The sequence below is a fragment of the Mandrillus leucophaeus genome, unplaced genomic scaffold (genome assembly GCF_000951045.1).
Source record: "Mandrillus leucophaeus isolate KB7577 unplaced genomic scaffold, Mleu.le_1.0 Scaffold167, whole genome shotgun sequence".
Lineage (NCBI taxonomy): Eukaryota > Metazoa > Chordata > Mammalia > Primates > Cercopithecidae > Mandrillus > Mandrillus leucophaeus.
The window spans coordinates 1,729,663-1,750,229 of record NW_012101665.1 but is presented as its reverse complement, the minus strand read 5'-3'; the positions used below and the strand labels follow the sequence as shown (position 1 = coordinate 1,750,229).

The 20,567-nt window shown below is 41.6% G+C and overlaps 1 protein-coding gene across 1 annotated transcript in view; it reads left to right on the top strand.

Annotated features, from left to right (window-relative positions):
• Positions 1-2,805: 2,805 nt before the first annotated feature.
• CPA6 (carboxypeptidase A6) overlaps positions 2,806-20,567 on the top strand; it is a 327,639-nt gene continuing 309,877 nt past the window's right edge. The window contains exon 1 of the mRNA XM_011976492.1: positions 2,806-3,172. Within this exon, the coding sequence (XP_011831882.1) occupies positions 3,057-3,172 (116 nt within the window). The 5' untranslated portion in view covers positions 2,806-3,056. The remainder of the gene's footprint in view (positions 3,173-20,567) is intronic.

Genomic DNA, 20,567 nt, shown 5'->3' with positions numbered 1-20,567 from the left:
CAACAATGGACTCGAATCAAGGATGATATTTTCTTTTCCCAATTGTAGTTTCATTTCTTTCTGTGCATGGTAATATTTCTTTTAATAAAGTTCACTCTTCCACTCAACTATGACAAAGGCATAGCCAATAAATAGAACTTCTTGTCTTCCCATCTCCAAATCCCTAACTGGTTTAATAATTCGCTCCCTCTCAATGCCTTAAAAATGGAACTTTTATCTTTGAATTCATCTATAAAACTGTTCTCTCCTCCTCCCATTTGCTAAATGGACTCCATTTATCTCTCATTTTATGGGAGCTTATCTACTCCAAGAGAAGTTTGATCAGATAACCTGGTCCTTAGTAAAACAGAGAATGATTGCTAGGAATGGCTTCTATTGTTTGAGAACCTCTCTTTGATCTGAAACTTTTAGGAAGGTTACAGGATGTCACCGGCATTTCTGGCATTTTTGATGGTCCGGGAAATGATTCCTTTGGTGTCAGCGTCTGGAGAGCCTCTGCTGAACATGCTTGCAGTATCCAATCCTTCAGAATGATTTGAGGATGAGTTTAATTCCCAGTCAGAGACTGAACATTCCTAGTTTAATGTTGTGATATAATATGACAGATTTATACATTGTTCTGACATAGTGAAATGCAAAGAGATGAAGTGTTTTATTTACACAGTAACCTCTTGTTTCCACAGATCATTGGCTTTCCTGGGCTCATCTAAAAGGCCTGTGAGAACTGCTCTGAGTCTTGCAGAGCAGCCTGACCAGTTTAGGAAGACCAAAGTACGAGGCCAGGAAGTCAGGAAAGAAGGCAACATAAAAAAGAAACGAAAACAGACATGATCATCTGGGGAACTTCCACTCTCCAAAAGTGCCCATAGTGTTCTCTCCTCCCAAGGTGCTCTCTCCTCTATCCGGACATAGAAGCGTCTATGTTAATATTTGTGGAACGAATTTCTTCCCTGGTTCATCATTCATGCAACAGACATTGTTGATCACTCCTTCAGTAAACATTGTATTCCCTCGAGGAGGTATGAGGAAGTGCACAGGAAGACCAAAAGGATACAGTCTGTATTCAAGGAGAAAGCAGCCTCATGAGGAAACAAGACAAGAAATTCGATGTGGTAATTCCTACAGTAGAGGACATGCCAGGACTTGTGAAGGACACAGACAAGGCATTAACCAGACTGATGCTGAGAAAGTTGCAGGAAACTTCAGAGCATCATTTCAAATGAAAACCATTTCAGCTGTGTCATGAACCTGACATTGAATCTGTCAAAGTAGTTTTGGTTCAACTCCCCAGGTAGAGAAGATGGGAAAGATTGGGTGCTCTCTCTTCTAACAGGGACTCTGGCTATATAGTATTAGAGGGTACAGGAGTTCTTGGCCATGACTCGTCAGGAAACCTGAAAAGTTTTGTGAGTGTGATGAAGAAATAGTGACTCACTCTTTTAGAGCACAACCAGGACTCGGCATGGAGGATAACAGGAGACACCCTAGGTAACACTATGCTTATTTGATAGGGCAAGGCACATTCCCTTAATGGGTTTGGTGGCGTATTCGAATAGGAGCTTTTGAAAAGCTTTCATTATCAACATGGGAAAAAAGAAAAGGAAATGGTTTTCTCTAAGGTTTGCTTGGAAGAAAAAGCAGACCTCATTCTAACGTGAAGTCTTGCTACTCCAAGTGTGGCTGAAGAGCCAGCAGCATCAGCATCACCTGGAAGCTTCTTTAGAAATGCAGGCTTTTGGCCAGGTGCAGTGGCTCACACCTGTAATCCCAGCACTTTGGGAGGCCGAGGCGAGCAGATTGCCTGAGGTCAGGAGTTCAAGACCAGCCTGACTGACATTGTAAAACCTCGTCTCTACTGAAAATACAAAAATTAGCCAGGCATGATGGCAGGCACCTGTAATCCCACTTACTCGGGAGGCTGAGGCAGGAGAATCACTTGAACCCAGGAGGCAGAGGTTGCAGTGAGCCGAGATGGGCCCTTGGCACTCCATCCAGCCTGGGTAACAAGAGCGAAACTCTGTCAAAAAGGAAGGAAGGAAGGAAGGAGGGAAGGAGGGAAGGAGGGAAGACCCTAAGGCCTCTGTTGCAACCTACTGCATCAGAGCTGCAGTTTAATGAGATCCCCAGGTGACTTCTATGCATGTGGAGCTCTGAGAAGCCCTGCTCCAGACCAGCATAGTGGTTGAATATTGGAATCACCTGAGGAGCTTTTTAAACCACTGATCCTGCCACCACAGTTTCTATTTTCAAGGTCTGGCTCCCTAAATGATTCCAAATGTGCAGCCAAGGTGGGAAGGCACTCGAAGGCCTCCTATTCCCCATGAGCACCTCTGAAACAGCAGCAGGTCTGGGTGCTGCTGATGCAGAATGAGTACCAAGAGCTCCCTGAAGCCCAGTAAAGCCGCTGCCCACTCCTATAAGTCAGGAGCAGGGAACTGAAGCCAGCTGTTTGGGTCTAGGTGCTATAGGTACCCCTGCACGTGTTCTCATCAAGATTATTGACTGTGCATTTCATTAGGTGGAATCCATTTGGGAATCTGTCATGGGAGATCAAAATATTAAGCTTGGAATGATCCGTGTCTGCTTGGTTAGCCCATCAGACAAACTGTTTGCAATTAGGTAGGATCCTCATGCTGAAGAAGGTAGTAGAGAATAAAAGCTTGCACAGAAAAGTTAAGAGCCTCAATTTGGGAAAGCAAACAAACCAAAAGCAGAGAGGAGTCACCCAAAGGAAGCAGCACCCAGTGAATCCCCGCTGTGAGTCAGCACGAGGGAGGCCCAGCCCTTTCTAGGGGAACCTGATTAAAGATCAGGCTCAGCTGCTGCTGCTGCTGCTGCTTGTCCCAAGACCAAGCCGTAATAGCAACTTCCCTTCCTCAGCTGCCTAAACTTTTTTTCTCTTGTAGCTGGAGAGAAGTGTCACATTTTGCTCACTCTCAGCCTTCCTTGCCCACCCCCTTCCCAGAGAACGTGTGTGGTGTGTAGGGGGTGCTGCGAGCCACCTCCAGCCTCGGGTGACTGCTTAAGTAACTTTCAGCTCCTCTCTTCTTAACACTATGAAGTGTCTCGGGAAGCGCAGGGGCCGGGCAGCTGCTTTCCTGCCTCTTTGCTGGCTCTTTTTGAAGGTTCTGCAACCAGGGCACAGCCACCTTTATAACAACTGCTATGCTGGGTAAGTGGAGCGACATTCATGCCCTACACAGCTTTGATTTGGATCTGGGGGCTGGTTTGTTCTAGAGTGTGCCTCACTTTTTCTGACTTGGGGGTCTCTGAGTGAATCTGCACACTTTCCCGGTCCCCTATATAAAATGTACACACAGCTCTCTGCTCTTCGCTGTAGCTCACCGAGAGAATGTGGTGGGCTCCAGCCTGGCTTTTTATACTTCTTATCATCTGCCAACCTCAGCTGTGGACCCAGGTTGAATGGGATTCTGTCTTTGGAGTAGCCGTGGTCGGTATTTGCAGTGTTTGCCTTGGTTGATGCTTGGTGATGCCGTTGTCCCACATGAATTATGACCTGAAAACTAAGCCTTTCCTTTACAACTGTATGTAGGAACAGTGGGTTGAAATTCATCAGTGATTAAGTTTAAGAACTGAGTGTGAATTTTTTTTTTTTTTTTAGCCTGTGCTTATTAGTCTGTAGAGTGGTTATTAGATTTTTAAATCTGAGCAATGCAAATGATTCAACTCAAAATAAGCAGAATAAAAGTAGTCAACTGTAAAATTATGGGTAGTTTTTCTGAAGGAAAAACATAGGAGTAAAACAATCAGTTTTGTCCCCCCTCTGTAGGTTAGCATGCTTTCTATATGCATTTCTTCAGGAGGCAGAGGGCTGGAAGCCGTGTGTTACTAAGCACATTCTTATTATCCTGAAGGCTTGCTGTGGTATAGACAGCATGTGATTTGCTCACATATGCAGGGGGTCGTTCTTTGAATCTGGAAATTATGGCTTGCCTGCATTTTAGAGCTAGAAAAACCTTAAATAGTTCCTCTAGTTCAATTCCTTTTTACAGAGGAGTAAACTCAGTGTCTTAAATATTTTTAAATAGCCTACTATCATTCAAGGATCACCACCTGAGAAAAGTTTTCATGTAGATCTGGATGACGACAAGGTAGTGTACAGTGTCTTAAAACCAAGTTGTTCTTTTCAGAAATAGTGTAAAAGAATTTATAAGTGTGGCCCTGGTAAGAGAATCGCATTTCTCTTTCTCTCCCAAAGAATCTTGGCACTGCCTTTAGGGTTCCCCTGAATACAGTGCTTACAGAGGAAATTTTCGAAACATGTCCTCAGTTTTAGGGGAGGCAGGATGGGATAGAGATGCTGGTTGAGTTAGGGGCTATAGATGGTAATGTGATCATGGATTTTTCCACCCCAGTATTTCTGGGAGGAAACAGAAAGGAGTTAACATCCCAGGGCTGCCTTTTGGCCTGGACATACAAGATCTCGGCTTTACCTCCGATCATTTGTGACCCCTTTAGAGATCTGGAAGAAAGAAGCTCGTGTTTAAAGACTGATGGTGTAGGCTTGGGTTATTGGGGAGTTAACTCTGACTCTCCTGGCTGATGTCATGTCAGATGATAAACATATATCACAGATTTAGACACGTCTGTGTGACCTAGGCCCTCACTCCTCCACTCAGCTGTGGCTCTGTGCATAATTATTTCAGCGTGTGGCACTCCTCCGTGATGTTACCAGGCCTGCTTCAGCTGAGCAGGTGTGCACCCTTCCCTAAGCACCACTTTGTAGAGGAAATGAGGCCAATGGTGGCACCCTTTCCGTATAGAATTTGTAGCGACTGGAACCCTTCAGGAAAAAGTTTCATTACCTTCTCTGTTTTCAGCAGTGGATGTAATAATTGCTATTTTCTCTTCCGTTGCTACATAAGTTAATCCCAAGTGTATAAATTACCAGATGTCTAAAAGTAGGAGGGAAGAAAAAGATGAAAGAATGAAGTGAGTCTCACTCACCCATTGCAATAGAAGCCTAGAGCTTCTTTAAAAGCAAAAATATTTCTGAGCATATTCACTGTTAAAAATGGGGAATTTTAACCTACGTTCGTTAGATATCATTTTCTCGTCGCTAAAGACAGAAATGCTGCTCGGCTTTGAGAATGTTTTGCTTTGTTTACTCCGAAACTACTTTCTGCAAGTTTAGCCTTCTGGTGAACGAGAATCTGATGGGAGGACATGGTAGAAGAGTATTTAGCACTTTTTTTGGGCTGGTTTCATCCATCCAAAGTTATTCTGAGCCACCTCATTTTTATTCCTTAATAATTTTTCTTTTTTTTGTTACTAATGAAGGGGCAGCCCTATTTCTTGCATTCATGTAAAAATATTTTTGTAGGTCTTTGTAGAATCCAATAATATGTGATTATCATTTACAGGACCCTGAGCATGAATAAAAAATAGAACACACAGGGCAGGCCAGCATGCCTCCTGAGAGCGGCTAATGAGGCCAGTCCTCTTTAGACATAAACTAGTAACAATTGGATAGTGCCAAGTGTGTAACAGATGCTTAGTAAATGGCAAATTTAAGTGTCTCAGAGAAAAAAAAAATTGCCTTGGAACGGGTAGTGGGAGATTCAGGGGGAGACAGGGATGATTAATGGTCATTTAAAAAGGTTAGAAAGAGTAAGAACTACTATTTGGTTGCACAACACGGTAACTATAGTCAATAATAATCTAATTGTACATTTTGAAATGACTAACAGTGTAACTGAATTGTTGTGACACACAGAATAAACGTTTGAGGGGATGGATACCCCATTCTCTATGATGTGCTTATTTCACATTGCATGCCAGTGCCAAAATATCTCATGTACCCCATAAATATATATGAGGTACATAGAAGTATATATATACTATGTACCCACAAAAATTAAAAACTTAAAAGTGTAGAAAGACTACAAGAAAAATCTGATGACAAAAGCTAGTGCCTTTTTTGATAACTATATTAAACACTTACAAGACAGATCTTTAAATGCATAGAAAAGGAATGAAACGAAGTGGAAAATGACAACTTCAATTATATTTATTGGTACTTTATGTCAAGGGCTTCAGGGGTTACAAATGCCAAGTCAGACATTTCGGGGATAAATAAATGTCCATCAGTAAGTGAGACGCCCATACAAGCAAACATCATTCTGTGTTCTTTTTTTCTCCCTCATCTCCCTGTTTTCCCAAAAGCAGACCTGGCTATTATACTATGACATTGAAACCAAAAAAAAAAAAAAACTTCTGCATCACAGAAAATTAGGGTAGATTTTTAAAATAATGGTAAAAGAGAGATCTCAGACAGTAACAATAAATTCTGGCAAAACTCTAGTACTAACATAGCTATGATTTTTGAAAACTGCTTATTGAGTGCCTTCTTCATGTGTCAACGTAGCATAAGTCTGAGGGTTAACTGCCCGGGTCTCATTTTTTGCTTTTCCACATTTAGTAGCTCTGTTATCTTAGACAAGTTATTTAACTTCTTTGAACCTCAGTTTCCTTATCTGGGACAATGGAGGTAATATTAGACCTTCCTCACCAAGTTGCTGGGAGGATTCAAGAATAGCATGGATATTGCATGGTTCTTGGCACTTAGTAAGAACTTAACAGGATGGTAAAATACTTACCGAGACTTAATATAAACATTTATAAAAATATTAATTCTAAGAACAACTTGATGCATTTGTTATCTTCATTTTACAAATAGGCTAAATGAAGTACAGTCCAGGTAGCCCAAGTTCAGGGCTAACTAACTCAAGAACACACTTGAGATTCTCACCCAGCTCTGCCTGACTCCACCACTGTACTTCTCACTCTGCTACTTATTCAGGCATAGAGAATTGCTTTTAAGAAAAACTGGAAGATTTAATCTTGTTTGGGGAACTGATAGTTTCAGAACAATAAAGGAAAAGAGATTATATAGGTAAAATTGGAGGTTTAATCTTGGTTACCTTCTCTAGGGTGGTGATGAGTCACTGATAGTGAATCATTATTAGAAAAGCATGCACGGCCCATAAGGGACAGAAAACAGAAGATGAAAGAACTTTCTATTGTCACACACACATACACACACACACACACACACAGAAAACAAAAGTAGCACAGAAAGTAGCTGTGATCATGTGCCTTTGTTCATTCAAGTATTTGGATGCCCATTGTGTGCTAAGAACTTGACCAACAGAATGAATTCCCTCTAATAGCTTGCCGTATAGTAGAGAAAATTGCCCACACATCAAATTACTATATAATGTGTAAGTGCTGTATGGTAGCAGTCGCCGACCTTTTTGGCACCAGGGACTGGTTTTGTGGAAGATAATTTTTCTACGGACAGTGGCGGGGGGTGGTTTCAGAATGATTCAAGCACATTACATTTATTGCACACTTTATTTCTATTGTTACTATGTTGTAATAGGTAATGAAATAATTATAGGACTCCCCATAACAAACAATCAGTGGAAGCCCTGAGCTTGTTTTCCTGCAACTAGGCAGACCCATCTGGGGCTGATGTGAGACAGTGACAGATCATCAGGCATTAGATTTTTATAAGGAGCATGCAACCTAGATCCCTCACATGGGCAGTTCACCATAGGATTCTTGCTCCTGTGAGAATCTAATGCTGCTGGTAATTGACAGGAGGCAGAGCTCAGGTGGAAATGCAAGCAATGGGGAGCGGCTGCAAATACAGATGAAGCTTTGCTGGATAGCCTGCTACTCACCTCCTGCTGTGTGACCTGGTTTCTAACAGGCCACCAGCTGGAATCAGTCTGTGGCCAGGGATTTTGGGACCCCTGCTGTATGGGATGAGCAGATTCCTGAGGGCTGACAGAAGAGCTCACTGAACCAAGAAGGAGAGGTGAACATCCTTTCTATGTCCTTGCCAATTCTGATTATCTAGCCCTGCTGTATGTAGGCTGAGGGTGCAGAGAGAACTGGCTGCCTACCATCATGACTGCTTCTTGGAACCAAGTAATGCGCTCGTATTAATCTACTTGTACTGCATCCGCTTGCAAAGTTCCATGGACTCCTTTTTTCTCATGACAGCCCTGCATTTATTGAAGATGTCTCTTAGGTCTTGGGAGAGTTTCTTCCCCTTCTTTGTGTCTCAGGGAAGCCACTTTGATGAATGGCATACCCTTTTTTCCCATGACCATATGTATGAGCAGGGCTGGGTATCACCCACTTATAGTTATTTGTCCACAAGTCAATAGTCATCCATGGAAACAGGATGTGACTATTCACAGAAGTAGACTTGAAGTAAGATTATTTTTGAATAGTAGTTCGGGGCCAGGCATGGTGGCTCACGTCTGTAATCCCAGCACTTTTGGAGGCTGAGGCGGGTGAATCACCTGAGGTCAAGAGTTCGAGACCATCCTGGCCAACATGGCAAAACCCTGTCTCTACTAAAAATATAAAAATTAGCCGGGCATGGTAGCGTGCACCTGTAGTCTCCGCTACTCAGGAGGCTGTGGCAGGAGAATCGCTTGAACCTGGGAGGTGGCAGTTGTAGTGAGCCAAGATCACGCCATTGCACTCCAGCCTGGGCAACAGAGCAAGACTCCATCTCAAGAAAAAAGAAAAAAAAGTAGTTTGTCCTTGAAATCCTATAAGCAGAGACTGCACATTGGATGTGGCATACTGAAGACAAGGATTGTGAGGAATAGTGACTCAGTAGAGCAACTTCAACCCGAGACATCATACTTGTTTTCTACCCTACCTCTCTGGCTATTCCCCCACCTCTCTCTCAAGAGCAGCTTTTTGTTCTTTTATGTCCTGATGTTGGCTTCCTTTGAGTGTTCTCTGAGCTTTAGAAACCTAGGTCTAGAGCACAAGAAATCAGAGCCAATCATGTGAATCTGAGTTGCCTTCTACACTGGTAGTTAAGGATCTTTTCAGATTTGAAGGACATAAGTCCCCCTTTTCCCAGGACTGGCCCGGGGTTGCCAGGGATTGTCTCAGTTTGCACGTGCTGTTCTGGTGTAGTCATCAGCAGTACCTCCTTCCCAGCTGAGAAGGGTCCTGATTTGATGGTAAATTGTTGATTTGACCTTTTATATTCTTCACTAAGTTTGCATCCTTAATGAGTTTTATTCCATGTCTTCAAATATGCCTCTTGTCTCACTCCTAAGGAAGAAATGCATCTCTAGTTCCTTCTGTTCCTGTAAAAAGTATCCCATTTGTACTTTCCTCTCCCTTGTAAGGACCACCAGCCACATATAGGACTTTTTGTTTTAATCTCAGTCTGAGTTAAGGTAGTTTTCTCCTAACTGATCTGCAATTCTCTAATCCTTTCTCATACTGATGAGCTTATTAAAATAAGACTTTTCATCATGTCACTCCCTTGCTCAAAGATCTACTTTGGCTCCCCATTGTCAACTACATCAAAGGCAGAATCCTCTGCGTGGCTTTTAAGGCCTCTATCATCAAACTCTGGTTTTCCTGCCTCTCTCTCACTTATCCTCAGCCCTGAAACCAGATCTAGTCAGATCAGAGAAGTAGAGAGCTTCATTCAGCATTGCACACATTGAATAAACAAAGCAAGCAGGCCCCATTCATAGTAAGAGCCTAAAGCAGGAAAGGACCATGTCAGCTCATGAACGATAGGCTGAAATACGTGCTCTACATTTGGGGGCATTAGGACGTGTCCTTGGTTCTAAGGTTGGTTATGAACGTTTCCCCACAAGTTAGTGTGTAGTTAATGAAATAGTTCTCCCTTGCCTTCTGGAACTTCCTTCTAGCTCTTGCCCCTTGTTAATGGTAGAATATTTTTAGTTTTCCTTATCCAGTAGCTCAAAGTACAGCCACTAAGTGCTGATTGTTTATCAGCTCATTATACCCAAAGCTTTCTTCCCTGCAGTATGTTCTGCGTGTTGGGGTCTCCTGCTTTGCTTGTTAAAGACATGCAATACTGCAGTCCTCTACCCCTCTGACCCAAATTCACAGATAGATAGTACTCCATGGGGGTCAGCATTTCCTCTGCCCACTGAGCTAATGGAAGGAGGATTGTTTCAAATGCTTCTGGGCTCCACTCTCCTTGAAGCCCAATCTGATAATGGACCCTTTATTTTATAGCATCAAGGTACTTTCTGGGTAATACCATTAAGCATAATCACTTCCAACCCCTGAAAAACAGCAAAGAATGTTAATGTTTCATAACTTCACAGCCTATATTGTGTGAGCTACAAAAGCATTATTTTTTTGTCTTTGTAAATGGAATGACTGAACAGAAAAGAAAAATGCTTTTGGTGACTTGTTTTAGAGTTTTCATTATGATCAATCAGTAGATAACTGATTTATTGGATTAGAATTTGCTTTGCTAGATTAATGGCTTCTCAACCTGCCTCTAGGTGTTAACTTCTTTATGATACAGTGGAATGCGGAATACAAAGCTTTAGGATCTTGTGCTGGGTAGTGTTGTAAATTTCCTAAAAAATTATTTTATGAAAGGTTGAAGCAAACTTCTAAGAGTTTCTCTTCAACATAATTATAACCTTTGTTCTTTTTTCCCCCCAGTGTACTTTGAAAATAGTAAAACATTTTAGCATCAATTTTAGTAAGGATACTATTGGGTTGTTTTGTTTTGTTTTGTTCTGTATTTTCTGTTTGTTTGTTTCTTAGATTTGCGATGACAAAGAATCCTAAACCTCCATGGCTTAAACAAGAAATCCATTTCTCTCTCATGTAAAACTCCAGAACAGCTATAGCTGGTTGTTGGTGCCAGAGAACCAGGCTGTTTCTGTCTTGTAGCTCTGCCATACTCAACATTCAACTTCCAAAGGAGGAGTCTTCCATGTCTCACAGTCCAGCCAGCAGGAAAGTGGAAAGAAAAGTCACTCTCCTGTAATGCCACAGACCAGAAGTTCAAACATCATTTCCTGCAGGCCAGAATCAACTAGACAGCCCTAGCTGCAAGGGAGGCTGTGAAATATAGCCTTTAGCCAGTGGGGCCAGATCCAGGAGAACATATTAGAGATAACTACAGCAGTCTCTCTGAGTGGTTACACTGATATCCAATGACTACCCTTCCGCTTGTTGTTTTCTTGAAATAACAGTCTCTCCAAGTGGATGTTTAGAATTTTGGACTTCCAGCTAATTAAAAGTTGCATTTTTCTTCTATAAATGGCATTTTTTAAAGTCATAGAATGTCAGGACTGGAAGGAACAAAAAAATGTATCAATCCCTTTGTATAATATATGAGGAAGCAGAACTCCATAAAGGTAAAAGGATTGACAGAGATAGCATTAGAGTTAAGACTCTAAAACCCAGGCCACCTGAGTTCACAGCATCCTTTACAGTCGACAACACCACCTTTGGTGACTCCAGAAATCTTCTTACCCTTTCCTATTCTCTGGAGTCACTGGGAATGAAGTAAAGTGATTTGGCAAGGCTGAGAAGTGTTTAACAAGGGAGGATTTCATTTCATATCTATAAATATTTGCAGGGTGTCTGGCCGGCTGCTAGTCTAGGACTACAGAGATGAAAGGGCAGCCCATGTGCACAGCATAATGAGTAACTCAGGCAGGTAAACAGTTCCAACCCTGGGATCCTTGTGCCTCCAGAGAAAACTCTTGATATCAGATATCAAGTGAGTGCAGGAGAGGGTCACCTAACCCAGACTGAAGAATGGACAGAAGGCTAGAGAAGTCATCTTAGATGTGACAATTGCAAAGGAAAAAAAAAATTGAGTGGTTTATTAAATATGCAAGATATTTTGACTTTTTCTTTTAAATGGCTGGTACTGAAAGGACATGGTCCTGATCTCAGTCATCAAGAACAACTAGAAATTAGGTTAAGGCTTTCCAGATACAGGGAATATATTGGTTCAAAGAACTACAGGTGAGAGAGCTTGGTCAAGTCTAGAAAATCAGGGCAATTGAGTATGGCTATAATAGAAGGCATCTTTCTCTGAGGAAGTCAGGAGCAGGGAGGGAAGGCTGCAGAGGTAGGTGAGGTCCCATAACACATGGTTCAGATTTCTCCCAAAGTCAACAGCATGCTCATGAACAATTTTAAGCAGGGAATTTAGTTGACTCAATTTTTAAGAGAAAGTTCCCTCTGCCATCATTGAAATGGGAAGACTAGAGGGCTAAAGACTGGTGTCAAGATGACTGGGATGTTATGGTGACCTTAGTAATATGAGGTAGGGCCTAGTTAATGGCAGTGACACCGCAAGAAAAAGGAGGGAACCAATCAAATATTTAGGAGGTAGAATTTTCACAATTTTTCCACTATTTCACAGAGGGAATAGTGTAAATTGCATCTCAGAATCGAGTAAGTAGACTGAGCTCTTTGCAGAGAAGATAAGCACTTTTTTGGATATGTATTTGAGGTGCCTATAAAGTGCCCAGTTGGATAGATGGGTCTGAAGCTCAAGAGAGACCTCTAGGCTATGAAATAGATTCCAGAAACTGATGTGTCAGTATGTCAATAGAATTTCTTGAAACCTTTGGTATAGGATGGAGTACCCTGGAAGAACTCATTACATGAAAAGAGGGCCAAAGATTCAATAAAGCAGGAGGGGAAAGGCAGAGAAGAAAGTAGCAGAAAGGTCTAGAAACGGAGTAAGAAACACAGGAGATGTCAGTTAAAGGAAAATAAGAGATCCAAGAAGGGAGAGATTAGTCATATCAAGTGCTGCAGAGTCATATCCATTGGGCAGGCCATTCAGGACATCATTCGTATCTTCAAAAGTGCTTTTGGTGGAGTGGTGAATGGAAACTAGAGCAGGTAGGTTGAGAAGGGAATGGGATGTCACAAAATTAGCAGTGAAAGGAGACCATAATTTCAAGAAGCTTGTCCATGAAGTGGAGGTGAGGGCAGTGTGAGGAGGTGATAGATTTAAAGGAGTGTTTTGCCATTTTGCTTTTACTCCTTAAGATAGGAAAGATATGCTCATATTTTACACCAGGTGGCAGAAATAGGGAAAGGGAGAGACCACAGGAAAGTGATGGAGTCAGGTCTCCACAGACACTGAAAGCTGGCTGGCCTCTCCTTTCTCTGTAAAGTAGGAGGTGGGCCCTGGTCACATGAAAAGAGAGGGGAGATGACTTGGGACCTTCAGAGGGATCACCAGCATCACTGAGGGGCCAGCTGATGATAAGGATGATGAGTCCATAGAGGAACCATAAACCCAGCTCCATGGGTTTTCTCCAGGATCATTTTTGAAGAATATTACCTGGAATGTGCCCCTGGAGGGAAAGGGGAGGTAAGGCTGCAGAGGAAGATGAGGTCCCGTAACATATGCTTCTGATTTCTCCCAAAGGTGACAGCATGCTCATGAACAACTTTAAGCCAAGAACTTAGTTGATTCAATTTTTAAGAGAAAGTTCCCTCTGCCATCATTGAGAAAGGAAGAGCAATTTCTGGAGCTCTATAAGGAAAGAGGGCAGAAATGTAGTAGCAATAGAAGAAAGAAAAGAAAAAGGCTGCCACTAATTTGTATTTCTCTAACATTTAATAATATCATATAGTACTTTGCAAATCAGAATATAATACAAAGTATTGGGTAATTTATGCTATTAGTGGGAAAGTCTCTCATGTAGACACATTCTGTCACAAAGTCGACAATTTTTTTCATTACCTTCTATCTTCCTAAGGAATTAAGTAAAAGACTGAAAATGTCTTAGTGTCTTCTTAGCCAAATGAATGGGTCTATTCTCTTCCTCATTAAGTTATCAGAAAACTGGAGGTGCCATCTCCTCATCCATCTTCCCAGTTCCCTCATCTTTCCTCATTCCACAAACACTTACTGACCCAATACCAGGAAAGTATCCATTATCACATCCTGTCATTTCTTATCCCCAAGGATGGTTAAGAATCTTCAAAGTAGCTGTACCAGGCAGGGTCTTGCAGAGGAAATGACAGTCTGTGTCTCCTGAGGGCTTATGTTTTAATCCACAGTCTAAACTGAAAAAGGGAGAGATTTAAAAAAAAATGAACAAGTATTTAAAACCAATAAAAATGCAAGTATATTAGGTCAAAAATTCTTCCTGCTTTTTTCTACCTTTGTTTTCTTAACACACACTTCATGTATTTTTATAGCATTTCAATCTCAGCAACTGATAAAAGATGAAAGTTCTAGGGTACCACACTCTTTATCACTAGATGAGAACCCTGGTCTATGTTTGCACTTACAGAAGCTGGAACCATTTGCACATGTGACCTCATTGGTCATATTTTCATTTCCCCCATCTCCCTTTCAGAATGTCTTTATCTTACCAGACTAATTCATGAATCACTAACTTATCAACTAGGTTCCTTTTTCTGATTTTGTGACTGTAATGAGAACACAAGATTTATAATGAGATGATTGGGGTCTTATTATAACCTCTCCATCATGTTTGCATGGGATGTCTGATGATGTGATAGCAATATATTTGGCATCAAAACTGCTAAACATATTGAAGGTTGGAGGCATTTGGGATGAGTCTCTATAGCAAAGTATTTGGAGTAGTTAAAAATTTGCTGCAGAAAAAAATATTCTAAGCCCTCGACTTACAGGGCAGAAAAAAGGATACATATGAGGGAGTCCAGTTCTCCCTAAGTTTTCAGACCTCTTTGTGGAAGCAAAGGAAAATGTAAGTCATTTTAATGTAATATCTGACAGAAATCTTCTTAATGTAATATCTTACATCTTAATGTAATATCTGACAGAAAAAATTACTTCAGTGTTTTGGAGAGATATTTAGTCTGCTTTGTTTTTCTCTGCCTAAAATAAGGGTTTTCTTTTTCTTTTTCCATGGGGCCCTGGTTTGCTGAGGTCATGCACCCTCCACACTACCATTCTAAAAACTCTCCAATTACTTCAAGCACCGACACACACACCTGTACCCTCTCTTCCCCCAGTGCCTGACACCACACCTTTTACAATAAGAGCAAATAAATGCATCTTTCTTGATAAGAGGGAGGCTGGTGGCTCACACTTGTAATCCCAGTACTTAGAGAGGCCAAGGTGGGAGGATCACTTGAGCCCAGGAGTTGGAGACCCAGCCTGGCCAACATGGGAAAACCCTGAATTTTAAAAAAAAAAAAAATTAAGTTTGCCGGATGTGGTGGCGCACGCCTGCAGTTCCGCTACTAGGGACACCAAGGTGGGAGGATCACTTGAGCCCAGGAGAATGAAGCTGCAGTGAGCCATGACGGCACCACTGCACTCCAGCCTGTGTGACAGAGGGCGCCACTGCACTCCAGCCTGGGCGACAGCCTGTCTCAAAAAAAAAAAAAAAAAAATGGATGCAGCATTTGACCTGAATTATCTCAGCTTCCATCCTTCCTACCACCAACTCTACAGGTTCCTGATCCCACCCCTCCTTTCCAAGGCGCAATACCTTGTGTATTGTCAGCACTACTCATTGAGTGACTACCATGTGTCCCTTTTAAGGCCCAGGCATATAGCACTGTACGTGCTAGGAATACAGCATTTCTTTAAGTCCTAGTGAATAAAACAAAGTATCTGGTGAAGTTTATATTCTAATGGAATGACAGTAAATTAATATGCCGTAGTAGTGAGTTCTGATAAGGACTCTGAACGGAGATAAAATGTAGAAAGGCGATAGAGTGTCAGGAGAGGAGATGAGAAGAATAAAGTGAGACTCCTGATTATGTGAAGATCTGAGGGTAGAAACCTCCACGCATGGGAAACAGCAGGTGAGGTGGAAGCTCATGTGGCATATCCCTGGACAGCGGGTCTCAGACCAGCAACATCAGCACCACCTGGGCACTTGTGAGAAACTAAAACTTCTCAGGCCACCTCCCCCTCCCAAATCAGGAGTTCTGGGGATGGGGCCCAGCAGTCGGGTTTAACAAGCCCACCAGGTGACAGAAGCTAAAATTTTTGAACTGTTGAGGACAAGCAGCAGGGTGACATGGCTGGAGCCTATGGGTCGATGGAACAGTCGTCACTCACGCTTGGTTCCTGCTGCTCTGGTCCAGACAGTGTTCAATTTCCTTTTGTTTATCACTGTGAAACCTCAAAATCACCTACAGCTTTCTTCCTCTGTCCTTCGTCTATTCTGTGCATGTTCCTCCACATCTGCCCACCTTTATCAAACCATTTCAAACTCGTACCTCCTCCAGTGCGAGTTCCCAGATTCCACCATCAGCCATGACCACGCCCTCCTCTGAGAGCCCATGCCACTCTGTCGTTTATAACACTAAGCACGTGCAGCTTGGTATTACAGTTGTATGTGGATGTCCTATCTTTCAGAAAATAAGTAAGTTGAGAGTAAGACGTTGTATCTTCTTATCTATATTCTTACAGTCCCCAAAGAATGTTTGGCATATTCAGTAAAGACTTTCAAAGGAAAAAGGAGGGAGGAAGAGGAGGAAGAAATGAGAGAGAGCAAGGAAGCAATGGGGGGCAGGAAACTAACAAACTAGGAATCGAATTGCTGACACCTGCAGGCAGTTTTATCACACTGGATTTCATCAATGACAAGCAGTGAAAAACAGGAACCATTTGCCCTTATGGCTTTCGGAAGAATGTGGGGATCCCACAGCTGCCACCTGTATGTGCTTAAGGGCAATATTCCCACCCTCCTGCTGATTTCTCCCTGTTCAATGTGTTTTGGGTATCACTCGCACCATTACCCAAATTTGGTCTCAGATATTTATACAGGCTCCTAAAAGTGACTGGACTGGCATTCTGCTTGGGGGAGGAGATCTCTGAGGCAAAACTGCTGTTTCCTGGCTAGCCTAGAATGGGCACCAGCTGGTCAATACATTTCTTGGCTATTACCTTTTACCAAATTTAGAGAAACGACCCTTGCCTTTTTGTCATTGCTGCTTTATCCTCTAAGGAATAGACAGGAAGTCATCTGACATTATAGATCACTCCTCAATCATTTATTTTGAGCCTAACATCCTCTCTAGTTTTTGACTAATTTTTACAAACCAAAGAACTTCCAGTGTATCTTTCAGAACTTTACTGGTCATGTTCTTCCTTTAACTCATCTTTTCCTATCTCTTTAGATGCCGTGATCCAATAAGAAGAAAGTTTGCTTGCAATTGCTATACTTGGTTCCCCTACTCAGATGCCCATACAAATTCCAAGTACCACAGAAACAGAATGGTCCTAGAGAGTACAGTCAGGCTTCCTTTAAAATAAGGCAACAATAAAAATTCAAACACAGAGAGTTGATCAAATAGAGTGCTATGTGGTTTGAAGAGTCGTCAGAATGGGCATTTTCTGAGTCAAGCTCAGCATGCTACGCAGACAGCAGTCCGGCTTGAGGGAAAGCAGGAAATATTCAGACAGAGGTGGTGTGAAATCAGGTAGTCCATATGAGAAAGGCTTAAAGCCTTAGCCTTGAGTTAAGGAGCTGTGGAAGAAGTGAGAGGATGGTCACTAGCTGAGAAATAGCAAAAAGGAAGGGACTCTCCAAGGGTGAAACCACACTGCATAGTTTCTCAAGAAAAAGCATGGCATGCCAAAGGACTTGCCACCATCTTGGCCTCTTTTTCTGTGTGTGAAAAAGCATTTGTTTTTTTCCTTCAAATGCAACTTGTATAGACAGCATTTAATTACAGGGTGAATAGCTCACCATGGACCCAGCTATTGGTAGCTTGGTTCTTTCTAGGAAAGGAATCTTAATAAGAAAAAAGTTAGATGAAATGGTAAAGTAGAATTATTGCCAATTCAAAGATTCAACCAACTATCCCCAAATTAGATATTCTAAACCAACTAGTGGAAAGATGCAAAATCAACATGGTCACCCAGTCTCATTTCTATAATAGCAGGATTGCAAATACTTAATGATTTCCTAAGAATGGATAAATTTTATGGTGACTACTTAGCAAGAATTTTGTGCCCTTGAACATACAGTATAATTTATAGTTATTATTCATAGCTTCTGGTAAACATATTGTATTTTTAAGTATTAATCACTCCAAAGATTCTTCTGTTCATTACATAGGACAATGGAAAGCATTACTCATTTCACTCAATCTAAAGATATCCACTATGATATTCTCATAGTAGAAATAAATATATTTGGTCTTCATCCCCATTTTCTGGCAAACAGCTCCTAAAATCCTTGACTCTCCAAAGTGATATGTCTTTGTGTATGCTAATGAGATGACTGGTGATGGGGGCTCCTGGATAGCCTTAGGATGGGAGCTGGTTGCCAGGGAAACCCACCATGTGATTAGAGGGCTGGGACTTTCAGCCCCATCCCCCAACCTCCAGGGAAGTAAAAGGGACTGCAGGTTGAGCTAATCACCAGTGGTCAATGATTTAATCAATTGTGCCCTCATAACCCTTCATAAAAACCCAAAATGGACAGGGTTCAGAGAGCTTCCAGGTTGCTGAACATATGGAAGTGCTGGGAGGTTGGTATCCCCAGAGAGGGTCTGGAAGTTCTGGGACCCCTCCTACATACCTTGCTCTATGCCTCTCTTCCATCTGCCTCTGTATCTGTATCTTTTATAATAAATGGGTAAACATAAGTGTTTACCTAAGTTCTGTGAGCCATCCTAGCAAATGACCAAACCCAAGGGAGGGGATTATGGGAACCCCTAATTTAAAGCTGGTTGGTCAGAATTTCCAACACCTGAGCTTGAGATTGGCATGTGAAGTAGGAGGTAGTTATGTGGGACTGGGCCACTAACCTATGAGATCTGGTGCTAGTTCTGGTTAATGTCAGAATTGAATTGAGTTATAGGACGCCCAGCTGGTGTGAGAGAATTGCTCGTTGGGGGAATCCTCCCCCACCCTACATCTGCTAGCAGAAGTGTTCTGTGTTGAATGTTGAGTATAGCAGGAGAAAACGGTTCTTTTCCAACATCACATCTGCTGATTTCAAAAAATAGAAATGGCCAAATTGGGGCCCGTGAGAATAGCACACCATAAGTCCTAAGCCCTGTAACTTTCTTTACCTGCTATCACCATTAAGAACAGTACAGCTGTTTTGCTTAGGCAGTCCAAGTGATTTATATCTCCTATATTTACATCTCCTATATTTTATAATCTTAAACTATTTGTTTCATCAGGCTCTGAGCAGCTTACAGTGATATTTATTTAATAATTTGACTAAGCCTTGCATACCCATCTTCGTTGCCATTAATAGAAGATAGTAACTGTTTTCTTCCATCGCTCTTGTTTTCCAGAACATCACTTAACTTCCTCCTGAGCACTCAGAATGCTCTACAGTAGCACTTATTATTTTGTGCTTTGTTTAATTGTTTATTCTTCATGACTAAGCTGTACTCTGTTTGGGGGAAGGAACTTCATCTTATTCTTCAAGTCCAGCCTCTACAGAGATGAACAGACACACAGAAGTTTTGTTATTGTTACGCCTGTAGCCACTGAAGTTGAACCACAATAAATTGCCAGTACATGACAGTTTTTAAGTCTTAAAATAACAGTAATTTCAGATGGCTCAGTTTAATATAAACTTCAACTCTGAAAAATTAGGGCTTTTTTTCTTGCTATAAAAATACGAGCAGCTTATGTGCAGATTTTCCATTAACGTATCGTCAAAGCTTTATCAAGTTTACAGAGAATATTGCCAGAGCTAATGAATTTTAATGTGCAAATAAAACATTAGGTGATCTTATTGACAATGCAGATTCAGCTGCAGTCCCAGGTAGGGCCTGGGACTCTGCATTTCTAATGGACTTCCAGGTGATGCTGACACTATGGCTCAGGGTAGTAGCAAGTTACTGAATTGCAGGATAAGGAGTCAGGTGATGTGTTAAGTACTAGATCTGCTACTAGCTATCTGTGCTACTTTAGTAAAGTCACTTCATCTTTCTGGGCCTTGCTTTCTGTGATGTCCAAGAATTGGGTGGTCTCTTCCTTCTAAGTCCCAGGTTTATGATCCACTGGGGTCACATCTACACATGTGGTTAGAAAGTCCATACAAAATACAGGTTTGGACCACCAGCTCCATCCTCAGCCTGCCTGGGTTCATGTCCTAGTTCTTCCACTTACTAGTGATGTGATAATTGGAAGGGGTTACTTAATATCCCTGTGCCTCAACTTTCTCATCTCTAAAATTGAACTAATATTGAATTAGTTTATATATGTAAAATGCTTAGGCAGAGACTAGGACAAATAAACTCAATAAATGTAAGCTATTTGCAGTATTAATATTCTCTGCAGTTTCATTTCTAAAAAGCTTTCCTAAGGGGATTATCTGAAATGTAGACAAAGATTTAGAGTGCATAGAAAGATGTTTATTACCAATTTATTTCATCTATCAAAACGTGGGATGCTACCTATGTGTTCAACAATGAGAAAGGCTAATTATAGTGCAAATTATAGACCCTTTTGTGCCTGCTGTAAATGTCTATAAATAATTTTTAATGCTCAAGATTCTATAGAAGTAAAGAAAACTTCTCACTCCCCCTCTGAAGGTTGGCAAATGCTGAAAAAAAAAGGTATACAAATGTATTAATGTGCATAAACACAGGGGAATCACAGGAGAATGGTAACCCAATTCCCCGACGAAGTTTAGAAGTTCATATACTCTTCTGCATAGAGGAGAGGTTAAGTGGGGAATGTAGGAAATTTTAAGGGGTAGTAAATGAATTTTAGGGGAATTGAATGGGCCCAAAGGATAGATAATAGGTTTTTT